The sequence below is a fragment of the Lampetra fluviatilis genome, chromosome 25 (assembly GCF_964198595.1).
Source record: "Lampetra fluviatilis chromosome 25, kcLamFluv1.1, whole genome shotgun sequence".
NCBI lineage: Eukaryota > Metazoa > Chordata > Hyperoartia > Petromyzontiformes > Petromyzontidae > Lampetra > Lampetra fluviatilis.
Window position 1 is genome coordinate 10,086,940 of NC_136299.1, and position 19,365 is coordinate 10,106,304.

At 50.2% G+C, this 19,365-nt stretch overlaps 1 protein-coding gene across 4 annotated transcripts in view; it reads right to left on the bottom strand.

Annotated features, from left to right (window-relative positions):
• Positions 1 to 1,316: 1,316 nt before the first annotated feature.
• Positions 1,317 to 19,365, bottom strand: part of HIF1A (hypoxia inducible factor 1 subunit alpha) — a 42,184-nt gene continuing 24,135 nt past the window's right edge. For 2 of the 4 annotated variants that reach the window (XM_078868241.1, XM_078868242.1), the window contains exons 3-17: positions 17,774 to 17,913; positions 16,984 to 17,068; positions 15,402 to 15,514; positions 13,136 to 13,341; positions 11,835 to 11,941; positions 10,685 to 10,832; positions 10,046 to 10,269; positions 9,584 to 9,819; positions 9,025 to 9,135; positions 8,227 to 8,358; positions 7,237 to 7,398; positions 6,331 to 6,605; positions 5,516 to 5,615; positions 4,697 to 4,805; positions 1,317 to 4,119 (exon numbers count right to left, since the gene is read on the bottom strand). In XM_078868241.1, coding sequence (XP_078724367.1) covers positions 3,968 to 4,119; positions 4,697 to 4,805; positions 5,516 to 5,615; positions 6,331 to 6,605; positions 7,237 to 7,398; positions 8,227 to 8,358; positions 9,025 to 9,135; positions 9,584 to 9,819; positions 10,046 to 10,269; positions 10,685 to 10,832; positions 11,835 to 11,941; positions 13,136 to 13,341; positions 15,402 to 15,514; positions 16,984 to 17,068; positions 17,774 to 17,913 — 2,300 coding nt within the window. In that variant the 3' untranslated portion in view covers positions 1,317 to 3,967. The remainder of the gene's footprint in view (positions 4,120 to 4,696; positions 4,806 to 5,515; positions 5,616 to 6,330; positions 6,606 to 7,236; positions 7,399 to 8,226; positions 8,359 to 9,024; positions 9,136 to 9,583; positions 9,820 to 10,045; positions 10,270 to 10,684; positions 10,833 to 11,834; positions 11,942 to 13,135; positions 13,342 to 15,401; positions 15,515 to 16,983; positions 17,069 to 17,773; positions 17,914 to 19,365) is intronic. The other 2 variants (XM_078868240.1, XM_078868239.1) reach the window with 2 other exon arrangements.

Here is a 19,365-nt window from a genome sequence, read left to right on the forward strand (position 1 = left end):
ACTCGTTGTGCGTGACAATTAATTTTCGTTAAAAACATTTTTTCCTAAATTTTACACTTTTTAGGACAAAAATATTATATTTAATTACCAATTGCTTAATGGTGCAATGCAATCATCTGACCCATAGGTGGCAGCCATCTCAAGCCAGAGGACGAGAGGACTCTAGCCGCCACGCATATAAGGATTTATAGTGAAAAACTTTGTTTTTACGGGTTTACTTGTTTGTTCATTGCGCTTGTGCGCCACTTTCAATTCATTTGTACAAACTTCCCTGGTCATTCGCTCGTTCATTGACAATTCCCTATAATTGCATCGCACAGCAATCACTAAGTGTAATTGCGAAGCGTTAATAACGTAGATTCCTCATTTATCGTCGCAAGTTTAAATTGCATTACAAATGCACGTTGAAAAAAACAAAGACCAGTGGTCCGTCCTGCCAGCCTTGCATTACTCATACCGCCCTCTTCTGTTCGAATGTGTTATTACAGTAGCATTCTAGATTTGAAGCTTTCGTGACTGCAAGGATTCATATTCTTAGGGTTTTTCGGTAAAGTCACGTAGGTAAAAAAATTTAAATTAATAAAAGTAAAATAAAAACATACAAATCACGACGTTTCGGGGGCAACACAAGACGGAAGCTTGTGTTGCCTCCGAAACGTCGTGATTTTTATGTTTTTATTTTATTAATTTTTTACCTACGTGACTTTACCGACAAAACCTAAGCATATTACAGTAGCACTTCTAACAATTAGAGCCCTTTGTCAAGCCACCGCTGGATGAAGCCCCCCCCCCTCTCCACGACTTGAGTCATCGTGGAGTTATTTGGCCATACTTCACCAGGGAGCATAGACATACAGGGCACTTAATTTTGTTCTGCTCCCTCCACAGCTCAAGCTATTACGTCTGATGGTTGTCCATCCAAGCACTGGCCCATCTGAACCCCGCTTAGATTGCGAGATCTAGCTTGGAGCAGAAGAACGTATACTCACAGTACTCAAAGCTTCCTGTAACCACAGGGTGTTTTTTTTTTCAAACTTTTGTTTTCGTTAAGCTAGCATTCACTGACTTTACTCAGAATGCTTTTGTTCATTTAATTCAAAAGTCCCAAGGCCAAAGAGCCCAAATGAAATAAAGGGGCATTGTTACTTACCTCTGCTGTGAATAATGTCCATTGCCCAACACGTTGCCCATTATATATCCACACAAGTTTCCTTTTGTCGGAACGACTCGGGCAATGCATGACGTTAATATTGAACCGTGTAAATTGTGCCAGCAACACTTGCGGAACGGAGAAATAAGTTTCACAGAAATATGACTAAAACTATTCGTTTATTTCATTTTAAAATACAGATGACAACTAGAACGTACATGTCACAAATTTACGTCTCTTAAAGGTGATAGTGCGTGGAAGAGCTCGTGTCAAATTAAAACCAAGGAAACTTACAAGGTACAATACACGAAGTTAGGATTGTAACAGCCTGTTATTGCTCCCTAACAAGACCCAATAAACAACCCAACTAAATTTATATTGTGTGTGGCATTTACATACTAGTTACTATAACCAGCAGTCACGCCCTAGTCACACCACAACACATGGCTGCTGCTCAAGACAGTTCATCGAGATATCATTTTGGGAGAAAATATTCAACGAGTGAAAAGAACCCCCATTTTAAATGGTGCGCGATGAAGCGAACATGACACTGGCAACCATAATTATCAAAATTGTGCAGCCTTGAAAATAAATTGCACTCAAATGAAAACAAACGCGTTCACTCCCTTTACCAATTACACTCACAGATATTGTAATCAGCTACAAATGGTTTGAAACCTTACTGCAGACAGTTCAGTATGGTTAAATTTTCAAGGTGCTTAGTATTCGGAAGGGAAACAAATCAAACCCTACTTAACGCATGCATCGTATCGAATGCGAACATTGTGAGGTAAAGTCAAAAGCAGAATCCTGCATTTCCACTCGGCACCCCGCACATAGAACCCCAATTTTCATCCCAATTGGTCGACGTTAACTTACGGTTGTAAAAATCTTTTGGCATATGAAAGATCCGAGCTCGGAAACGAGGTTTTATCGTTTCTCGCGACTGCACTTTTGTGAGACCGAACCGTTATTCCGCTCTTTGCTTTCTGTACTGGGCAGTGGCAGATGCCGCTTTTAGGGCGAGTACTGTCCCAGGTTGTGCGTGTCAGCGTTGGACAGCCCTTGACCACCACCACCCCCCTTTTCCACTGGCACATATGAGCCGCGCCACCGCGGGGAGAACCCCCTCACACACCCATACACACCGACCGGTTTTCCACCTGCAACTTTACAAAACCGAAGCCAGAACACAAAACACCGTGATACGGTGAACTCGCAATACACCGGAATTTGGATCGAGGTCAAGGAGGGCCCCCCCCCAGCGGACAGGGGGTTAATTATTGCCGTCATACGTTGCGTTGAGACGACACGCTTCAACGCAAAACGCCGACGACACGCGTGCAATTCAGTGCGTCCCACGTTGGCGGCATGGCTCCGGTTCTGCGCTAGAAAAACCTCTCCCGAGCTGCTCCGGGCTGGCTCGGCACGGGTGTGGCTCGGTTGTACAGTGGAAAGAGAAGCATTAGAGAAGCAGGCAGACGTGCGAGTTTCGTATTGCCGCACCCTGGAAGCCGGTTCGTGATCCTCGTCAATTCTCGATGTTTAAAAGAACCATTATTATTATTATTCGTGGAAGCAATGGGTCGCCACTATGCCACTACTAAAGCAAGCATGGAAACTTAAAAAATACCACCTTGAAGGTCACCATAATATATATTTGAGCAGAATAACAATAAACTCAACCAGGCATCTATGAAAAAATACTCAATCTAAATAAAAGCATTACTTCTGCGTATTATTTTGTAAAAATGTTTCCATTTGCGTATTGATCCAAATGGTGATAATTAAAATGACAGCACATACACTCAACCTACCCTGGTGTGTTTAAAAAAAGATTTTTTTTCTCTCTCCCCCATTTATCTATTAGATTGTTATTCTAACTTTTTTTTTATATAAGTTAACCATTATATTTTATATTTTCTGGAGAAAAAAAAAAGCCGGTATTTATGAGTCCCTCTGGACTTGTGGCACACCCGATCCATTCACGTCCTAAGAGGACGTCTGTTACCACAAGACAAAGCCGTGCAAGACAGTACACGGACGCAAACACAAAATTCAAAACTCGGCCAGATCATCTGGTCTGCTTGGGTTTGAGTCACAGGATCGTCCTCTGTCAATTGCCACACAGGCGCTTTGAAACGATACAACAAAAAAACGTGGAAATAATACAGGAAAATACAATTCATAGCTGCACAAACAAGGGGAAATGTAGAGATTCCAACATTTACATTTGCAGCGTTGCTGCCTCTGTCGGTTTGTACAAGCCTGGCTGTCGTCAAACCCCTGACCAAGTTCTGACACCCATCACAATTGTGGCAAAGAGACAAAAGGAACGGATTGTAGGGGGTGTACGTATGTGTGTCCATGTCCGGGTGAGTAACATGCTCACATGTTTGTGCAAAGAGACAAATTGCTCGATGGACCCATCTCTGAAAGTTTACATAAGGCATTGTCCTGGAGGGATCGTCGGTTGAAATGTTGAACTGTGATGTTTTTACTTTCATTTTTTTCTCTCCATCTCTCTAGTCTTGACGGCGGAAAGTGACTGTTGCCAACTTGTTCCGCCTGTGCCACGCGGGGGGGGGGGGGGGGGGGGAAATCACACACCAACCCATGGCGGGAATCACCGCCAATGTTTTTACGAGTGACCCAAACGACTGACAAACACACGGAGAGGGGGGCAAGGCGAGAGACACTTAAATGGACATTGGTAGGGGGGTCGAAAGGAAAGGTTTGGATGGGGAGATATATTGGGCTGGTGGTGGTGGGGGGGTAGCAGAGACGTTATGGGGGTAGAGGAGGTGAAAGGTCGGCTCAGGACAGCTGGTCCAGGGCCTTGAGCAGCTCCTCGCCCTGCAGGAGCGTGCGGCTGTCCTGCACCGGAGCGTTCACCTCGCAGTCGTAGCTGTTGAGCATCGGCAGCGTGATGTCCTCCAGAGTCGGGCCCAGCAGCCGGCTGACGAGGTCTGTGCATTGAACCACGGCGAAGGGAGAAACTTCAAAACGCACGCACGCATCATATTGCACAGCGTCCATGTAGCTACGGATACATTTTCAATGCTGGGTCACATTTTGCTGCTTTTTATACGTTTGATCTCTATCCTTAATATTGCCCCGATTGTGCTCTTGGAGTGATGTCGCGAGGCCAAAAATCAATTCGTAACGGCCGAAGGAAGCAGATATAACAAGCCCCCGTGTAAATAAATTAAACTCTGCTGCAGGGTGGGAGAGAAAGTGCTGCCCCTCTCACGTGTGGATCAGAAGTAGTTCTGTGGTACCAGCTTTCACGGGCCGTGCGCTCTAACACCGAGTGGGGGTTTTGTAATGCAGCACAAGAGTTAATAATTGATTCTTCAACTATTTTTTTTGTTTAATTTGTTGTCCTTCCCCCCCACACCTCCGATTGATTAGCACGGTTGGCTACGCACGTTGCAAAAGAAGTTCAACATCCATACACACATACATGACACCAATAAACAGCACAATTTGAGATAAAATTTGGGGTGATTTTCTCTTTAATATAAGACTATATAAACGGCTTACCTGACGTAAGTGCCTCCGCTTCCACGTCTTGCGATGCCTTGCTCCGTTTCAACGGCAACTCCGCCAGGAACTGCGTCTTGTTGGCACCTTCCTGTTTGTTAATGACGACCTGGGGGCATCCGCAGAGGACAAGGAGATCGATTAGAGTGGCGGCAAGCGTTCATCTTCATCCGACGTGCGGTTAAAAGGTGCCGACCTCCTCAAGCGACGGTGCAATTAAGCCGAGGTGGTGCAATGTGGCCTCGTCCTTCAAGATGCGAGCCTGTGAATGTGTTCGATAAAATGCGTTGGTAACATTGAATTAAGGTGTACGTTCTTGCTCAGAATGTTATGCTTTTGGTGTGGCTTTAATTGGCCAGAGATTATTAAACGATCATTGAGATTCTTACACTTCTGATACATACATTGCATTATGCTTGTATAGACATGTATTTCTATTCGTAAGTATATGAAATATATTGCATATCACAACAAGGATAATTATAACTCTAATCTGGAGAGTCAATTGTGAATATTCAGACTGTTGACTTGATTCTTTGATGTCTCATTTGTACCAGATCATGTTTACTGTTTCTCATTTTTAGTTTTCTACTAATGTATGGAGGTGCAGTTTTTCTTGCTCCATTGAGCTTAAAACGTAAAACAAGCACATCATTGTCATATAACTTCTACAAAACCGTTAACGATCCTCACACACGACAATTGAAGACGCGTCAATCACGAGCGGAAGAATGCGTTTCAATCAAATCGCATCCACATCTGTAGGTGCGGCTGCCGCGCAAGTGTAGCAGCTGGTGCATTGTGGGCAAGTGCCGCCACCTGCTGGAGGAAGGGCCCCGTGGTGCCCGTCTGCCACTTGCGCTTGACGGCGCTTGCGATCGTCGTCAGCGACGCCTTGGTGAGACTCACGTCGCTGCCGCTGCAACATCGACAATCACCGCGTCAGCATCGTCTGCGGCCGGAATTTATCCACCGTTGGATGAAAGCCTCCCCACAAAGCCGTCGCCCATCTGTGTCGCGATCTCACGACGACGCAGCGATCCATCTGGCTTGTGTACACGAGCCGATATCATCGTCCCATCTCCACGGTGGGAGTATTGTGGGGCGTGTTCCGTTTTGGCTGTCACTGTTGTTAGTCTTGAGCACCAGCCATTATCACTTCTACTGTCCTGTCACAACCCAATCGCTCTCGAAGCCTGCTGAATTAGAGGTTCCACGCCTTCCCCCCCACCCCCTGACTGCCTCTCTATGAAATAAATGCGTCCACTGTTTGTGTACGGCATCACAAGATGCGGTTGCGTGCAGACACTGTTTAAATATATTGTACCAACATTGTTTTGACTTGTGAAGGGACCATACAAACTCACACAGACCCAAAGATTCACAGTCTCGCATGCAGACAGACTCGCATAGCGACTCAAGGACTCGCAGACTGACAGACCTATAGCTTCACGTAGTCTCGTTTAGGGACACACACATCAGGATCTACGACTGACTGCGTCTATAAAATAACATTCCCACCATTTCTCTACAGTGCCGTGAGATGCAGACACATTTTGACACTCCATACATCCAATTCCCGACGATGAGGATCACTGACCATTCCATTGAACCCCCCCTTGGGGGTCACTCACCTGACCACGACGGTGCTGGGCAGGGAGGCGACGGTCTGCACACGTGGCGCCTGCTGCAGCAGGACAATGGTGGTGGGCGCGCTTACGACGACGCCGGTTGTGGTGGTGGTGGTGGCGGTGCCGGACCACGGGACGGCCGACACGAGTCCGCCGGGCAGCGTGGTGCCGACCGGCGCCGTGCCGCTGATGAGGATGTGCACCGTGGACATGGTGAACGGCGGCAGCGCTGTCGGCGCTAACTTGCTCTGGCTGCTCGTGACGATTAAGTTAGCCTGCTGGGAGGTTGTGGGAGAGGGAAGATGAGGATGTTGTTACCAAGGTGCAAGAGACACCATCTCAGTCTTTAATGGAATTAAGGCCAGGGGTAGGGAACCCACAGCCAGATTTAAAGAGGGAGGCCAAACCAGGCCAACCTCTTTGAAACGGCCTGCAGACCACATTTTTTCAAATTGTTGTTGATTATTTGTAATGTTGTGGAGCTGACGACAAGCATTTCGCTGCACCTGCTATAACATCAGTTTAACGGTGTACGAGACCTATAAACTATGATTGATTGATTTATTCACCTAACGCTGCAAACATCTTAGCCGCACTAAATCGGGTGCCAGAAGGAGCAATCTTTTCACACACTTGCAAAAGGTGAAATTCGCACGATGCAATCATTGACAAAGAAAGTGGTCCACACGTGCGCCGACCTGCCTGTCAACTCACTCACTGCTGGACGACGGCCTTCCCACGCCCGTGCGGAAGCCCTCGTCCAGCGGCGGGCGAACAAAAATGGGTTCATTGCAAGCACAGCAAAAACAAATGTGAAATTACGCAAACGCAACTGCGCACCTGACCCCACGAAGGGTGCGGCACCTCAACGCGTGCGCGTGTCGCCGCCGCGCCCGCATAGCCTCTCACCTCTGCCGGCATCGTGGCCGTGTGCCGGCTCGACGGGGAGGCAGGGCCTTCTGGTGATGCCAGCGACGGCGACGGGGGCTGTGGGGCGGCGGGGGGCAACGATGTGGGGCCGCAGGCCGGGGTCGGAGCGTCCACCGTTGACGATGATGATGACCGCTCGCTCTGTGAATGCGTGCGGCACGAGGGGGGGGGTGGGGGGGGGAGAGGAGGGATGTGGAGCTGAGTGGATTTGCTGATGACTGGTACCAGCGCTGTCAGAATCGGCCTCTGTGGAGGAGGCTAGTGAAGGATGCAACTGGAGAGTTGGAGGCAGTCGCCCTCCAGCAACAGTGGAGGGCGGAAGAATGACGCTCACAACAACAAGAGGCTAAAACGCAAGTTGGCGCAGAAGGGGGCACACAGGTGGTGCACGGCCAGTCATCTCAGTCAGTCAACCCATGGCACCGGGGTCTGTCCCGCGACCTCCTGCCACTTCACGTGGCCTCAAAGTGCACCTAGCCTTGCCTTAAATAAAGAGAGACGTCGGTCTGCTAGAGCAGAGAAATTAGCATGTAAATGAGAGAGCCGTGTGGAAATCCACCCCACGGCAGCAGGGGGAGAGAAAGACCCAGCAAGTCTGGTAAAACATTTTTAGAGAGAGTTGTATGGAAATCCACCCCGACACAGAAGCATTGGGTCTCTGTGTGTCTATGTTGTGTGTCTCTGTCTGTGTTCTCTCTTTCTGCTTGTGTGTCTGTCTGTATGTCTCCGTGTCTGTGCTTTGTCTCCCTCTCAAATTTAGTTCTAACTGATGACTGCTTGTGTTGCAATCGAAACGTCGTATTCTATTATTTCATTTATTTTCTTTCTACGCGACTTTACCGAAAGAACCAAAGAGTAATTCCTGCAGTCACGAAAGCTTCAAATCACACGACACAATGCCATCCAAAAAACAAATAAGACAGTACAAAGTTCTAACGGATGACGGACCGGCCGCCCGGCGGAGCTGACCTGGCCGGGCGAGGAGAGGGTGGACCCGTCGGGCGGCAGCGTGAGCGAGTCCTGCAGGCTCAACGTGCACAGCTGGTAGTCGTCGCCATCCATCGGGATGTACGGTGCCAGCATCTCCAGGTCCATGTCATCCTAGTGGATGGGGTTGGAGGGGAGGGAGGGAGCGAGGGAGGACAACCTTGTTGACACAGGCCTCTTGGGCGATTGTCGCGTGTGTGCCGCCACACTCGCACATAAACACACAAGTCTTTTTACCCGGCTAACCCACAAGACAGAATTCAATAGAGGCAGTTCACAGTTGAATGACCGTTCCTGTACTTATTTATTGCTGCTCGCAGTCGCAAAGTCGCTTCCTTGTCACTCTCAATGTATGTTGAACCTTTTTTGCACCGTACGGAGCCAAACGTGCTAATTAATTGCCAGTAAGAACTAATAAAATAAATTCAAGTAATCATTTGTCCACACTAGGGGAAATGCATTTTGCGACGTGAATTGCTGTAGACATGTCCATTGCATGGCTATCAAACCAATGTATCTTTAATTCTCAGAGAGGAAAGATTGCCAAAATAAGTGAATAAAATCAATCATTATATTCACACGCGGTCATGACTAGACTGTCAACTCGCTACATTTGAGAACCCAGTTTAACCACAGCTGCCCGAAACCTGGATCCGAACCCAGGGCCTGGCCGGTGCTGGTTCAGTTTATCCGACCCTCTCGAGCCACTCGACCACCTCCCGAGCAATGGAAGAATGCCCCCACGTGTTGCGAGGATCGGCGCGCAGGCGATTCACGTACGTGCTTGAAGCTGCCCTCCTTGATCTCCGAGTCAACGGCAAACAGCTTCTCAATCAGGTCCACCTTCAGGTCACCTCCGACGGCCGAGTAGTAATCACTGGGGCTGTTCGGCTGCACACAGAGGGAGCGGCGTTCCAGCGTTAATGTACGAGGCGGTCAGCGAACAAGCGGGTAAAATATCCCACCCCTCTCAACTCACAAAATACCTGTTCACCCACCCCAACCCCCGCAACAAGGATTAATTTCTCACGGAATTAAGAAAGTCGCCGAACTGCGACCGCAACTTCACTGTGTGGGCTCCGTAACTTGGATCACGACTGGCGACCGTTGCCCGAACAGCACACGTTTTTGCAGGCGCTACAAATGGAATCCAACTGTTGAATCCAGAGGCCATCGAATGGCTTTTCCGAAACTCAACAATCCGATGTCTTGCATCACTGCCACGCCACCACACAAACGTAAGCGACCTTGCGGTCGTGCCGGGGGGAGTGGAGTGCCGGGGGGAGTGCCGGGGGGGGGGGGGGGGGGGGGGGGGGGCGTGCCGGGGGGCGTGCCGTACCGCCGTGGACGGAGCTGTTGCCGGGGAGCCGGAGGGCGACGACGGACCGGACGAATGCTGCGGCGCCGTGAGGGACGAGTCGCCCACAGGGCCGGCCTCCGTCACCGCCACCACCGCCGCAGGGAGCTCGGCGAAAGCCTTGATCGGCGTCGCCGGAGACAGCATGGGTTCGGGCGAGGCGGCCATCATGACGTCATTGTAGAGCGGAACGTCGTCGAACGACGCAAGGCCCGTGCCTGCTCGCGTGACAAGGCGGCAACGACGACGTTGGCGTGGAGATGCGACGCGGTGGCCGATCGCGTGCGGGACGAGAGGGATCGGCAGCGATTGCAACAGAGAGAGAGGAAGCGGGCGTGTGAGAGAGCAAGCGGACAGTCGGGCTTAGCAATCGGTCGATCGAGCCAGGTGAGCGAGTGTGCGGGGGGGGGGGGGGCGCGAAGCGAGTTAGCGAGCGCCGCTTACCAAAGTCGAGGGGCACCACGACGTCTCCGGCCGTGGGTGCCAGCTGTGCAAGCTCGTCGGGCTCGTTCTTGAGCTGCGTGTAGAGCAGCGCCATGTCTTCCTCCTCGTCCGTGCCCTCGCTCGCCGCTTCTCCCGCCGCCACCACCGCCACCGCCGCTTTGTTGGGCTTGAAGAGACGCTCGGTCTGCTCCAGCGAGAAGATGGTGTCGTTCTCCACGATCCCGCTACGCACGGGTGACACGCGTGACAAGCGAGCTTTGGCATCTCGTCGAGCAATTGGGAGCCACGATGGTCGGTTGGATCGATCGGCTAAAAGATTGTAATCAACTACTTTTGTTGTTGTTGTCAATTACTCGGGAACATTTAAAAATGGCAGGGAGTTTTAGTCTTTGTGGGCAACAGCAGCAGCAGAGAAGAATTGACCTCCAATTTAGTTGGTTTACCTAAGAGGCTGACGGCTGGGACAGCAGCCACACGGCCATAAGCATCCACCACCTCATGGCCTGAAAGAGCATCCTTCAACATCGATGCCACGAGTACGTACGCATGTTGAACTTCTTTCGCACCGTATGTAGCCAAGCGCGCTCATTCCGAGGCCGGCCACTCAGTGCCGACTATTTTCCCTCACATTGGCCGAACCTGAGCACGTAGTTGACGCAGACGACGCACTGCGGCTGGGAGTTGCGGGAGCTGTAGATGACGGTCGCCTGGGTCTCCACCCACGCGTAGCCCCCGCCCTTGGCCAGTATGCGGTACTGCCCCGTCACGGCCTGGCCCTTGGTAAACACTGCGTGACATCACGGATACAAATAGATCCCCCCGTGTAGCCTTTAACAAGCTGCTGGGCAAAGCGCTGTCAGCCAGTACAGCACAGAAGGGGGCGCGCGCGTGCAGTGTGGCCTGTAGCATCACGCTCAGTCGCCTTCGTTTTCCCCCAGTGCTAAAGCTTACACGATGCACTGACGCGTTCTCAACACAGGGGGGAGTCCCAGGGCCTGTTCAGATGCCAATCGCCACTCATGTTAGTCACGTGCTGGGAATCGAAACTCGTGGCGCTCGTGGGCGTTGCACTGAAGTGTAACTCTTCCGGGAGGGAACTTTGCTGCTCTCATCAATATCATATCCTATGGTTCGTTTCGGTAAAGTCCTGATGACGACCACTTGTGCTGCGATCGAAACGTCGTGATATTTGTATTCTTTTTATTCACTTTATTTTAACTTTTTATTATTTTATTGTTATTATTTTTTCTATCTACGTGACTTTACCGAAAGAACCATAGAATATGAATTCCTGCAGTTACGAAAGTTTTAAGTCAAAAATTGTGCAATTTTTTTATGCAAATGCTGCAAGAGGAATTTCATGATCAGCCCCGACCCTTCACAGCCACGTCGCCTTCGGCTTCATGTCACTCCGATGCCGTGTTGTGTGATTTACTTGCCGGAGAGCATCAAAATAAGCTCAGCTGTGCATTCAGTGCAGCACACACGCACCGTAAATATACAGCACCCAAGGCATTTTAACAGATCTCCGGCTCGTGTTAAAAACCACCCTTCTTACATTTCACACGTGGATTTTGGAACGTTTGAAAGTTTAATGTGTTGTTATATTTGTATTTCATCATTTTGTTCAGGATTCATTTACGTTGAGTGGCATCGACACTCGTTGTTGCAGCTGCTAGCCGGACTTTTCAGCTCACCAGACCAGGGACTTTCCACTTTGCTGGTTCGTGCGTCTCGCCGGGGGATTTCTGCTCTGCATTAGAAGTCAAACTTGATGCGACAGACTCACAGTTGTGGTGGCTCTTGGTCATGTGGTCCGAGTCCAGGGCGTGGTAGTACTCGTAGACTGAACGGCCAAGCAACTCATCGGGGTGGTAGCCAATCAGCTCTGTGATCCTGTGCGGCACATTTCAAGCACAGTTAAGGCCAATAATACAATATCGTCATGAGCATCCATCAAGATCATCCTGTGGCTTGGTATTGCCTTCATCGTCATCATCATATCTTGATGTGGATTGCCATTGTCTTTTATCGGCATCAGCAATATAAACATGATCATCATTATCCTGAAATGGACTGGCAATGCTTTCTTCATCAGCATGGTCATCATCCTGATACAGACTGGTATTGCCTTCCTCTTGTGATCATCAGCTTCATCATCATTATCCGGATCTATTAGAGAGTTCAAATCCTAGTTGGGGGTTCACTCGACCCATCATCCCTCAGGGGTCGATAAAATGATCATCACTTTGTGGAGAAGTCAACGGTGGTTCCTCGTTGCAGAGACTTGACCCCACCATGTCAATGTGGAACTTTCACCACTGAACTTAGGGCTGTGAAGAGGAGATTAGCACCACCTCCATGCTCTTGAACGGGAAATCACTCTTACAAAAACTATTTCTCGGAATTCATAGTTCCTCCCAAATGCTGAAATCCTCAGAACTTGCAATGACGATGATGGTGGTGATGCAACTCCAATGTAATGTAACGAGATGCTTTATTTATTTATTAATTCCGTACATAATGTGGCAAGATGAAAAACATTTCCAACAAGAATGATTATGCTGAAAGACGGTCGTGGCAATTATGACGATTGTTATGACGATAGTGACAACGATCGTGATTATGGTGATAAAGAGGACGATGATGAATGATGACTAAAACAATGATGAATGATGACAACAAGGGATACAATTCTAATTACACTGGTGACGACAACGATGAAGATAACTATGGTTATGACGAGGACAGCAAAACCGATGCCAGCTGACGACGATGACGACGGCTGTAACAGCACTTACGACGGCTGTAACAGCACTTACGACGATGACTGCAACTATTCCGACATGGGATAAGAGTGATGCTAACAACGGTCATGACGACGACGACAACAACCGAGGATGAAGACGAACGTGGCGACGACAGTCGGCGGGGCACAGCGAGCGAGCGACGACACCGACCGCGGCCAGCTTGACGCGGTCAAGCGCCGCGCACGCACAGATGCACGTTGGACTTCCGTTGCATCGTACGTCGCCAACCGTGCTAATCGGAGGCGCTGGGCAAGAGGCAGCCGCTGCCGGTCCCCGTTACCTCTCGTCGCAGTAGGTGAAGCGCATGTCCATGCTGTGGCGGCTCAGGAAGGTCTTGCTGTCGAGCGGCACCTCTATGTTGGACGGGTGCGGGATGGGCTCGCAGGTCATGACGAGGCACACGAGCGGCGGCTCCCGGAAGCCGCCCCCGCCGGCGCTCGCCGCGCTGCCCTCGTACAGCTTCATGTGCCCGCTGCAGTGCAGCACCTGCGCGCCACGGCCGCAAAGACAAAGATCCCCCGTATAGCCTTAGCAGACCTTTGGGACAAGTACTGTTGAGGAGCGCCTATGAAGGCCGGCAATGCACACGATGGCAGTGGTGGGTGGACAGCACCGCGCCCGGCCGCATTTGCATGCACCCGCAAATGGACAAGGGTGTACATGCTTGGCATGTATGCATGCGTCTTTAAGTGGTTAGCACACTGTGCTATGGAACCGGCGGCTCGAGTTCGATTCCCGTGCTGGGCCTCCCCTAGGCTAACTCAGCCTTAAATAAGTACCTGGAGCGGTGTGTCATCATCGGCACTGGGGAGACAAAGCCGGCCAGGCACAGTGCTGGCTACCCACCCTGTCGTCCCGGCCTTCATAGGGTGCTTGCTAACAACACTTTCCCCAACAGTCTGTTCAAGGCTATACGGGGGATCTTTGTCTTTGTGTGCAAGTGGTGGTATTGTTTGTGCAATAACCTGGGTTAAATTCCCAGCCATGGTTTCACATGCACACCGGGGGACGAACAGAACCCGAACCTGAGATTGGCATCGTTCGGGTCAACTTGGTCTAAAATGAGTCTTTTTCCGTGCTCGGAAACAAAATGTGGCTGGGAATATTTATTGGGGAAAACCTCGCGTAATGATGCTAATATATGGTTTGGGGTTATGGTGTCGATCCTATCTCCCGTTTGGGTTCAGGACAAAGCCTTAACAGGCGACGGCTAAAAAAGACTTAAGTGTGGATTTTATGGTTATTGTGTGTTGATGTGTGCTTATATGCGAGATACTTGGTAGACTCCTGCCGAATCTTGAACACACGAGCGACACAAATACGCGCACCGTCACGCACTGTCGTAGAAACCGGCGACAATTGACAGCCGGGTTGACAAACAGCCGACGGACAGACAGTTGACAAACAGCGTGCACACACACGCCGGGCTCGCACAGATTGCATCATCACTGACCAGCGGCGATAATGCAATTCAGCTCAGGGAGACTTTAGCTGGGTTGCTTTTTATTTATTTTATACGCAGGAAATGACCGTGCGTGGGAGCATATTGCGAACAGTCAAAACACAGCCATCTGAGAATTTACACTGAGATAGCAGTCTGTAACTGTAACGTTTGTCACGGTGTTCGTGATTTGTACTTGCGTTATTTTTTCCCAGAATATTTTTTTTTGTTTTAGTGATCTTCAGCAGCACATGACAGAAGCATATGAAACAACCGCAGCCTAGATTATTGGCAAATATCTCATCCTATCACATCTAAAATCTGCCCAGTTAAGGAGTGTTTTACAACCCCATTCAATGTAACGATGCCAATACACGGGAAAGAGATGTGTCACCCTCACCTCCCCCGCCCACCACCCCCTCCCCCCCATTTAGCATTTCAGGTTGGTAGCGCAAGTGCTGATAGTGAGCACCCATTAATGTCGGCATCGCGCATGCGTGGGCGAGTGGTGTGGCTAGCACCACGCTTCCCATTGCTGACAATTACTCACCGCACCAGGTACTCATGAGAGACTTGAGTAGAACTGGGGGAGGTGACGTACCGGCTCCGATATTCACCACCGACGTTAGCCGTTGACGTGAATACAACCCAGCTCGGCAGATACATTTCTCCTCGCATTCACCAAAGCATGCGAACTCCGCATCTCCCAAAGATCTTCACCGGATATCAAAACTTAACATCACGCAGTAAAATCTGTCTTAATCGTCCATACGACATCATCACGGCTCCACCCTAACCGGGTGGGTGAGTTTTACGCACGATATACACACACAAACACACAGGAAGAAAAAAAACCAGGCAACATCAAGAACAGCCGCCATTCGTCACCAAGTGCTGGTAATGTCATCACAGCCGTTGCGCCAGATTCGGTGCACCTTGAGGCCATGTGAAGTGTCGATGGCTCGTTGACACGAGGACACGGGACAGACCCAAGAGTTGTGTGTTAACTGCCTGAAATGACTCAACAGATGCACCACGTGCTCCCCACTGTGCCAAATACAGACGCACCTAAATACACACACACGAAACAATGAAACGCCCTCACCTTCCACGATGCGGACTTGAGGTTGACGGTGCGCCCGCGGTTCGTGAGCGTGCACTTCATCCTCATGAAGAAGTCTCGCTCTGTGCTCCCCTCCTTCGCTTTCTTTCCCGCTGCTGCCGAGCACCGCACACACACACGCGCACACACACACGCGCACACACACACGCACGCACACGCAAACACGCAGAGCAGGCGTTACGTTTGCCATCGCTCGATGGCTGCAGTCAAAAGTCAGTGCTACACAAAGTTAACCAAACACAAGCATAGCTGCAAAGCACACAGCTAAGTGCGTGTTTTTCTTTTTTTAGAGGTGGCTCAATGGTTCACTGCGGGAGCCACCGCTGTGTGTTAGAGGACTCCTTGGGGATATGTTCACACCAAAGCTGTGTATTTTCGAGGCAATTTTGATCACTCGGTAGTATACAAGTAATGCCCTTTCGGTAATCCACTGCTGGATGAGGGCCTTCCCATCCCATACTGTGTCGGTTATGGGTATTATTTGACCACATTTATCTACGTTGGTCAGTGCAGGTTGGGAAAAAGCTAGGTAGTGGCCCCATGGCGGGTTCAGATATTGCCGATGTTAGCCATGGCCGGGACCCGGGTAGCCAGGTTCATGATGCGGCGCATGACCCCGCATGCACCTACGCACCCCACGTGTGGCTTTCCACCACAGGAATTTTCACCACTGAGCAGCAAAAAGAAACGAGTGCCTCCCTCGTGCTCATTGGAGGACGGGCGCCGTCCCGAGTTTTAGCGTCGACAGGAAACGAACCAGATATTCCGCCCACGTGTTCGCCCAAGTGTTGACACATCACAACGTACAGAAACGTGATTTGAAGCAGGAATTACTCTGGTTCTTTCGGTAAAGTCACGTAGAAAGAAAATAAATAAAATAATAGAATACGACGTTTCGATTGCAACACAAGCAACCGTTATCAGGTAGAACTCAATTTGAGAGAGAAAAAACACAGACACGGAGACACACAAGCTAATTTCTCTGCTCCAGCAGCTGCCCCAGCAGACCCACCTCTCTCTCTGCCCCCCCTCTCTCTATTTAAGGCCTCGACACAGAGGCATTGGGTCTGTGTCTATGTTGTGTGTCTCTCTCTTCTTGTGTGTCTGTGTTGTCTCTCTCTGCTTGTGTGTCTGTCTGTGTGTCTCTATGTTGTGTGTCTCTATGTTGTGTGTCTTTCTCTGTGTGTCTCTGTGTTGTCTCTCTCTGCTTGTGTGTCTGTCTGTGTGTCTATGTTGTGTGTCTCTCTCTGCTTGTGTCTCCGTGTTGTCTCTCTGCTTGTGTGTCTGTCTGTGTGTCTATGTTGTGTGTCTCTCTAATTTACCATCAATTTCATTTGCATGACGAACGGATGGCTTGTCGTGATGGCACAATTCAATGCATTTACAACGAGCGTTAAAACTCTATGATTGACGAATCACTGCGCTGTTGCATGCCGAATACAAGCGAGGACCCGCTGCGGGCTTCAGGCATGTTCTGAAAGCAAGGTGGGGGGTTTTCGTGTTGCCTCATAGGGGATGCCACATCGCTGGCAGACCTCCGAGGGAGGGGCTTTCGCCGACGCACCTTGTCTGTATACGAGCATCTCCCGCACCTCCTCTTGGTCACATGGGTGAACAAAGTCGAAGATGCTGTGACCCATGAGGTCCACCTACAAGATGAGAGAACAAATCACGACCAGTGTCACGGGGCGATGTTTTTAATCGTCCCCGCGTGGCCATTCGCTCGTGAGCTCATTGCAATTATTCAGTCTCTCATTCAGTCACTCGGTCGATGGCTCAATCATGCAGTTACCAAGTGACCCATTGCTCTTTACTCGGTACATTAATTGCGTTTTCAGTTTCCCAATTGCTCCGTAAATCACTCCTACCTTCACTCTCACCAACTCAAGACACTTCAGCCATTTAACTACTCGTCCAATCAATCGTTCACCTACCCATCCATCCATCCAGCCACATACTCCGTTATTAACTCCTTCACTCACTCACTCGCTGACACCATAAATAAAAATATCCCATGTATAGCTTTCAACAGACTGTTGGGGCAAGTGCTCTTAGCAAGCACCTATGAAGGCCGGCACGGCGCACGAGAGGGTGAGTGGCCAGAACCACACTCGGCCACCTTTGTTTTCCTTGTGGAGATGTTTACACACCACACCAGGTACTCATTCAAGGCCGAGTCAACCTAGGGGAGGCCCAGGACCAGTTCAGATAATCGTCACTGGTGTTGGCCGTGAGCAGCAATCGAACCCTAAATCACACACAAACACACACTCATGCACTCGTGTATTAAGCCACCCACTCACTCAGCCACCCACTCACTGTTCATACAAGTCACAGCAAGCCACTGATCGCACCTGGGCCAGGCCCACACACTTGTTGACACCGTCCGACAGGAACACCATGTCGCCCTCCTCCGTGAGGGCCATGACGAAGCCCTCCAGGGCCTTGCCGAAGAGGCTGTCCATCTCTTCTTGGCAGTCCTCAACCACCGCTCCTGCAAGCAAGCCGGGGCAGAGAGAGGCCACAGTGAGTTCTAAAGCATCGTTTACACGAGCACTGGGGACCGTACTTCGTTGGCCCAGGAACAGGCCAGTTATAACTCCCACGAGCAGTAGCACAGCCCGTATTAATGTTCCCCAAACACCCTGAGCCTTCGTAAGCTTGGCACCTCCCGCTCCCTACAGTGATTTAGTAACTTCCCACAAATCGGAATTGCATTTTGATTCTAAAATTTGTATTTTTTTTGCTGCTGTTGGTTGGCTTCGCAATGTCTCATTCGTGCTGCTGTGCGTGCGATTCTCTATCTGGTTTGCACGGTCATCTAGCCAGCAGCAGCAGCAGCCTCCCATTTGTTTCAGCCAATTTGGTCAAATTTAAGCACTAATCCCGCCACCACAACCACCCCCCATTTATCTATCGTCTGATCCTACAGCATCAACTGCCACTGCCGCTCGCGACCCCCACCGCACCTATATCCCCCCCCCCCTCGTTGCCACGGCAACTACCCCATCACCTCGAGACCGGGATAAGTGCATGAGACAGTGCAAGAAACGCGGGAAGCGGCTGCATTTTCAGTGACATAATCGCGATCAAAATGATGAAATAAATTGACGGACAAGAGCGGGTTTGGGGTGCTTTTGAAAAGATGAACTTGATAACGAAATGGAACACACCGAAATAATGGTTTTAATAGGTGCGAATGACCCGCTTTGGCGAATGTATCAGAAATACAAGAGACGGTGACGAAGAAAACGGAAACAAAATCTGAAAAGTGCACATACAAGCATGGGTAAGTGCACGCTTGCAATGTACTTTGAGAGACAGGAGGAGGCACATAAGCAAATTAGAGACGTCACAATATTGACCGCTAAAACAACTGGGGTTGAGCAGGAAACGCCGTTAGAAGGAGTGATGGCCGTTGTTTCCGAGATTAACGTTGGCAGTGGCAGCCAGTGGAGGTAGAGAACGTGCGTTGTGGAGATGGAGCGACGAAATCGGCCAATGCGTGGGTGGCAGATGTGTCGTTACATTGCAGGGCAATGAGCGGGGGGGGGTGTTGATTTGGGGAGGCTTCTATGCAGCAGTGCGTTACTCAGCGCCGATTGTGATGATGATTACGAATTCTCAGGCGGGTGACGGGTGACACGCGCTTGGCTGTTATCATCGCTGACGCGACTGGCACACGTGTGGGGGGGACAGGGTGGGGGACTGTGGCACGGGTGCAGTGTTCATATTCAACCCCCCCCCCCCGCTGCGCCCATACCGACGTGCGCCAAATTCCCAAACTGCGTGGCGATGCAGACGGTGGTCCTCCTGACACGCAGGCAAGTAGCCGTTTAAATATAGGACCATTAATCATGACCTTTCCTTGATGGAGAGGGAGAGTGCTGGGGTGGTGAAAGCAGCGGCAATGATGAGTATGAAAACAATACAGCCCAGATAGGCG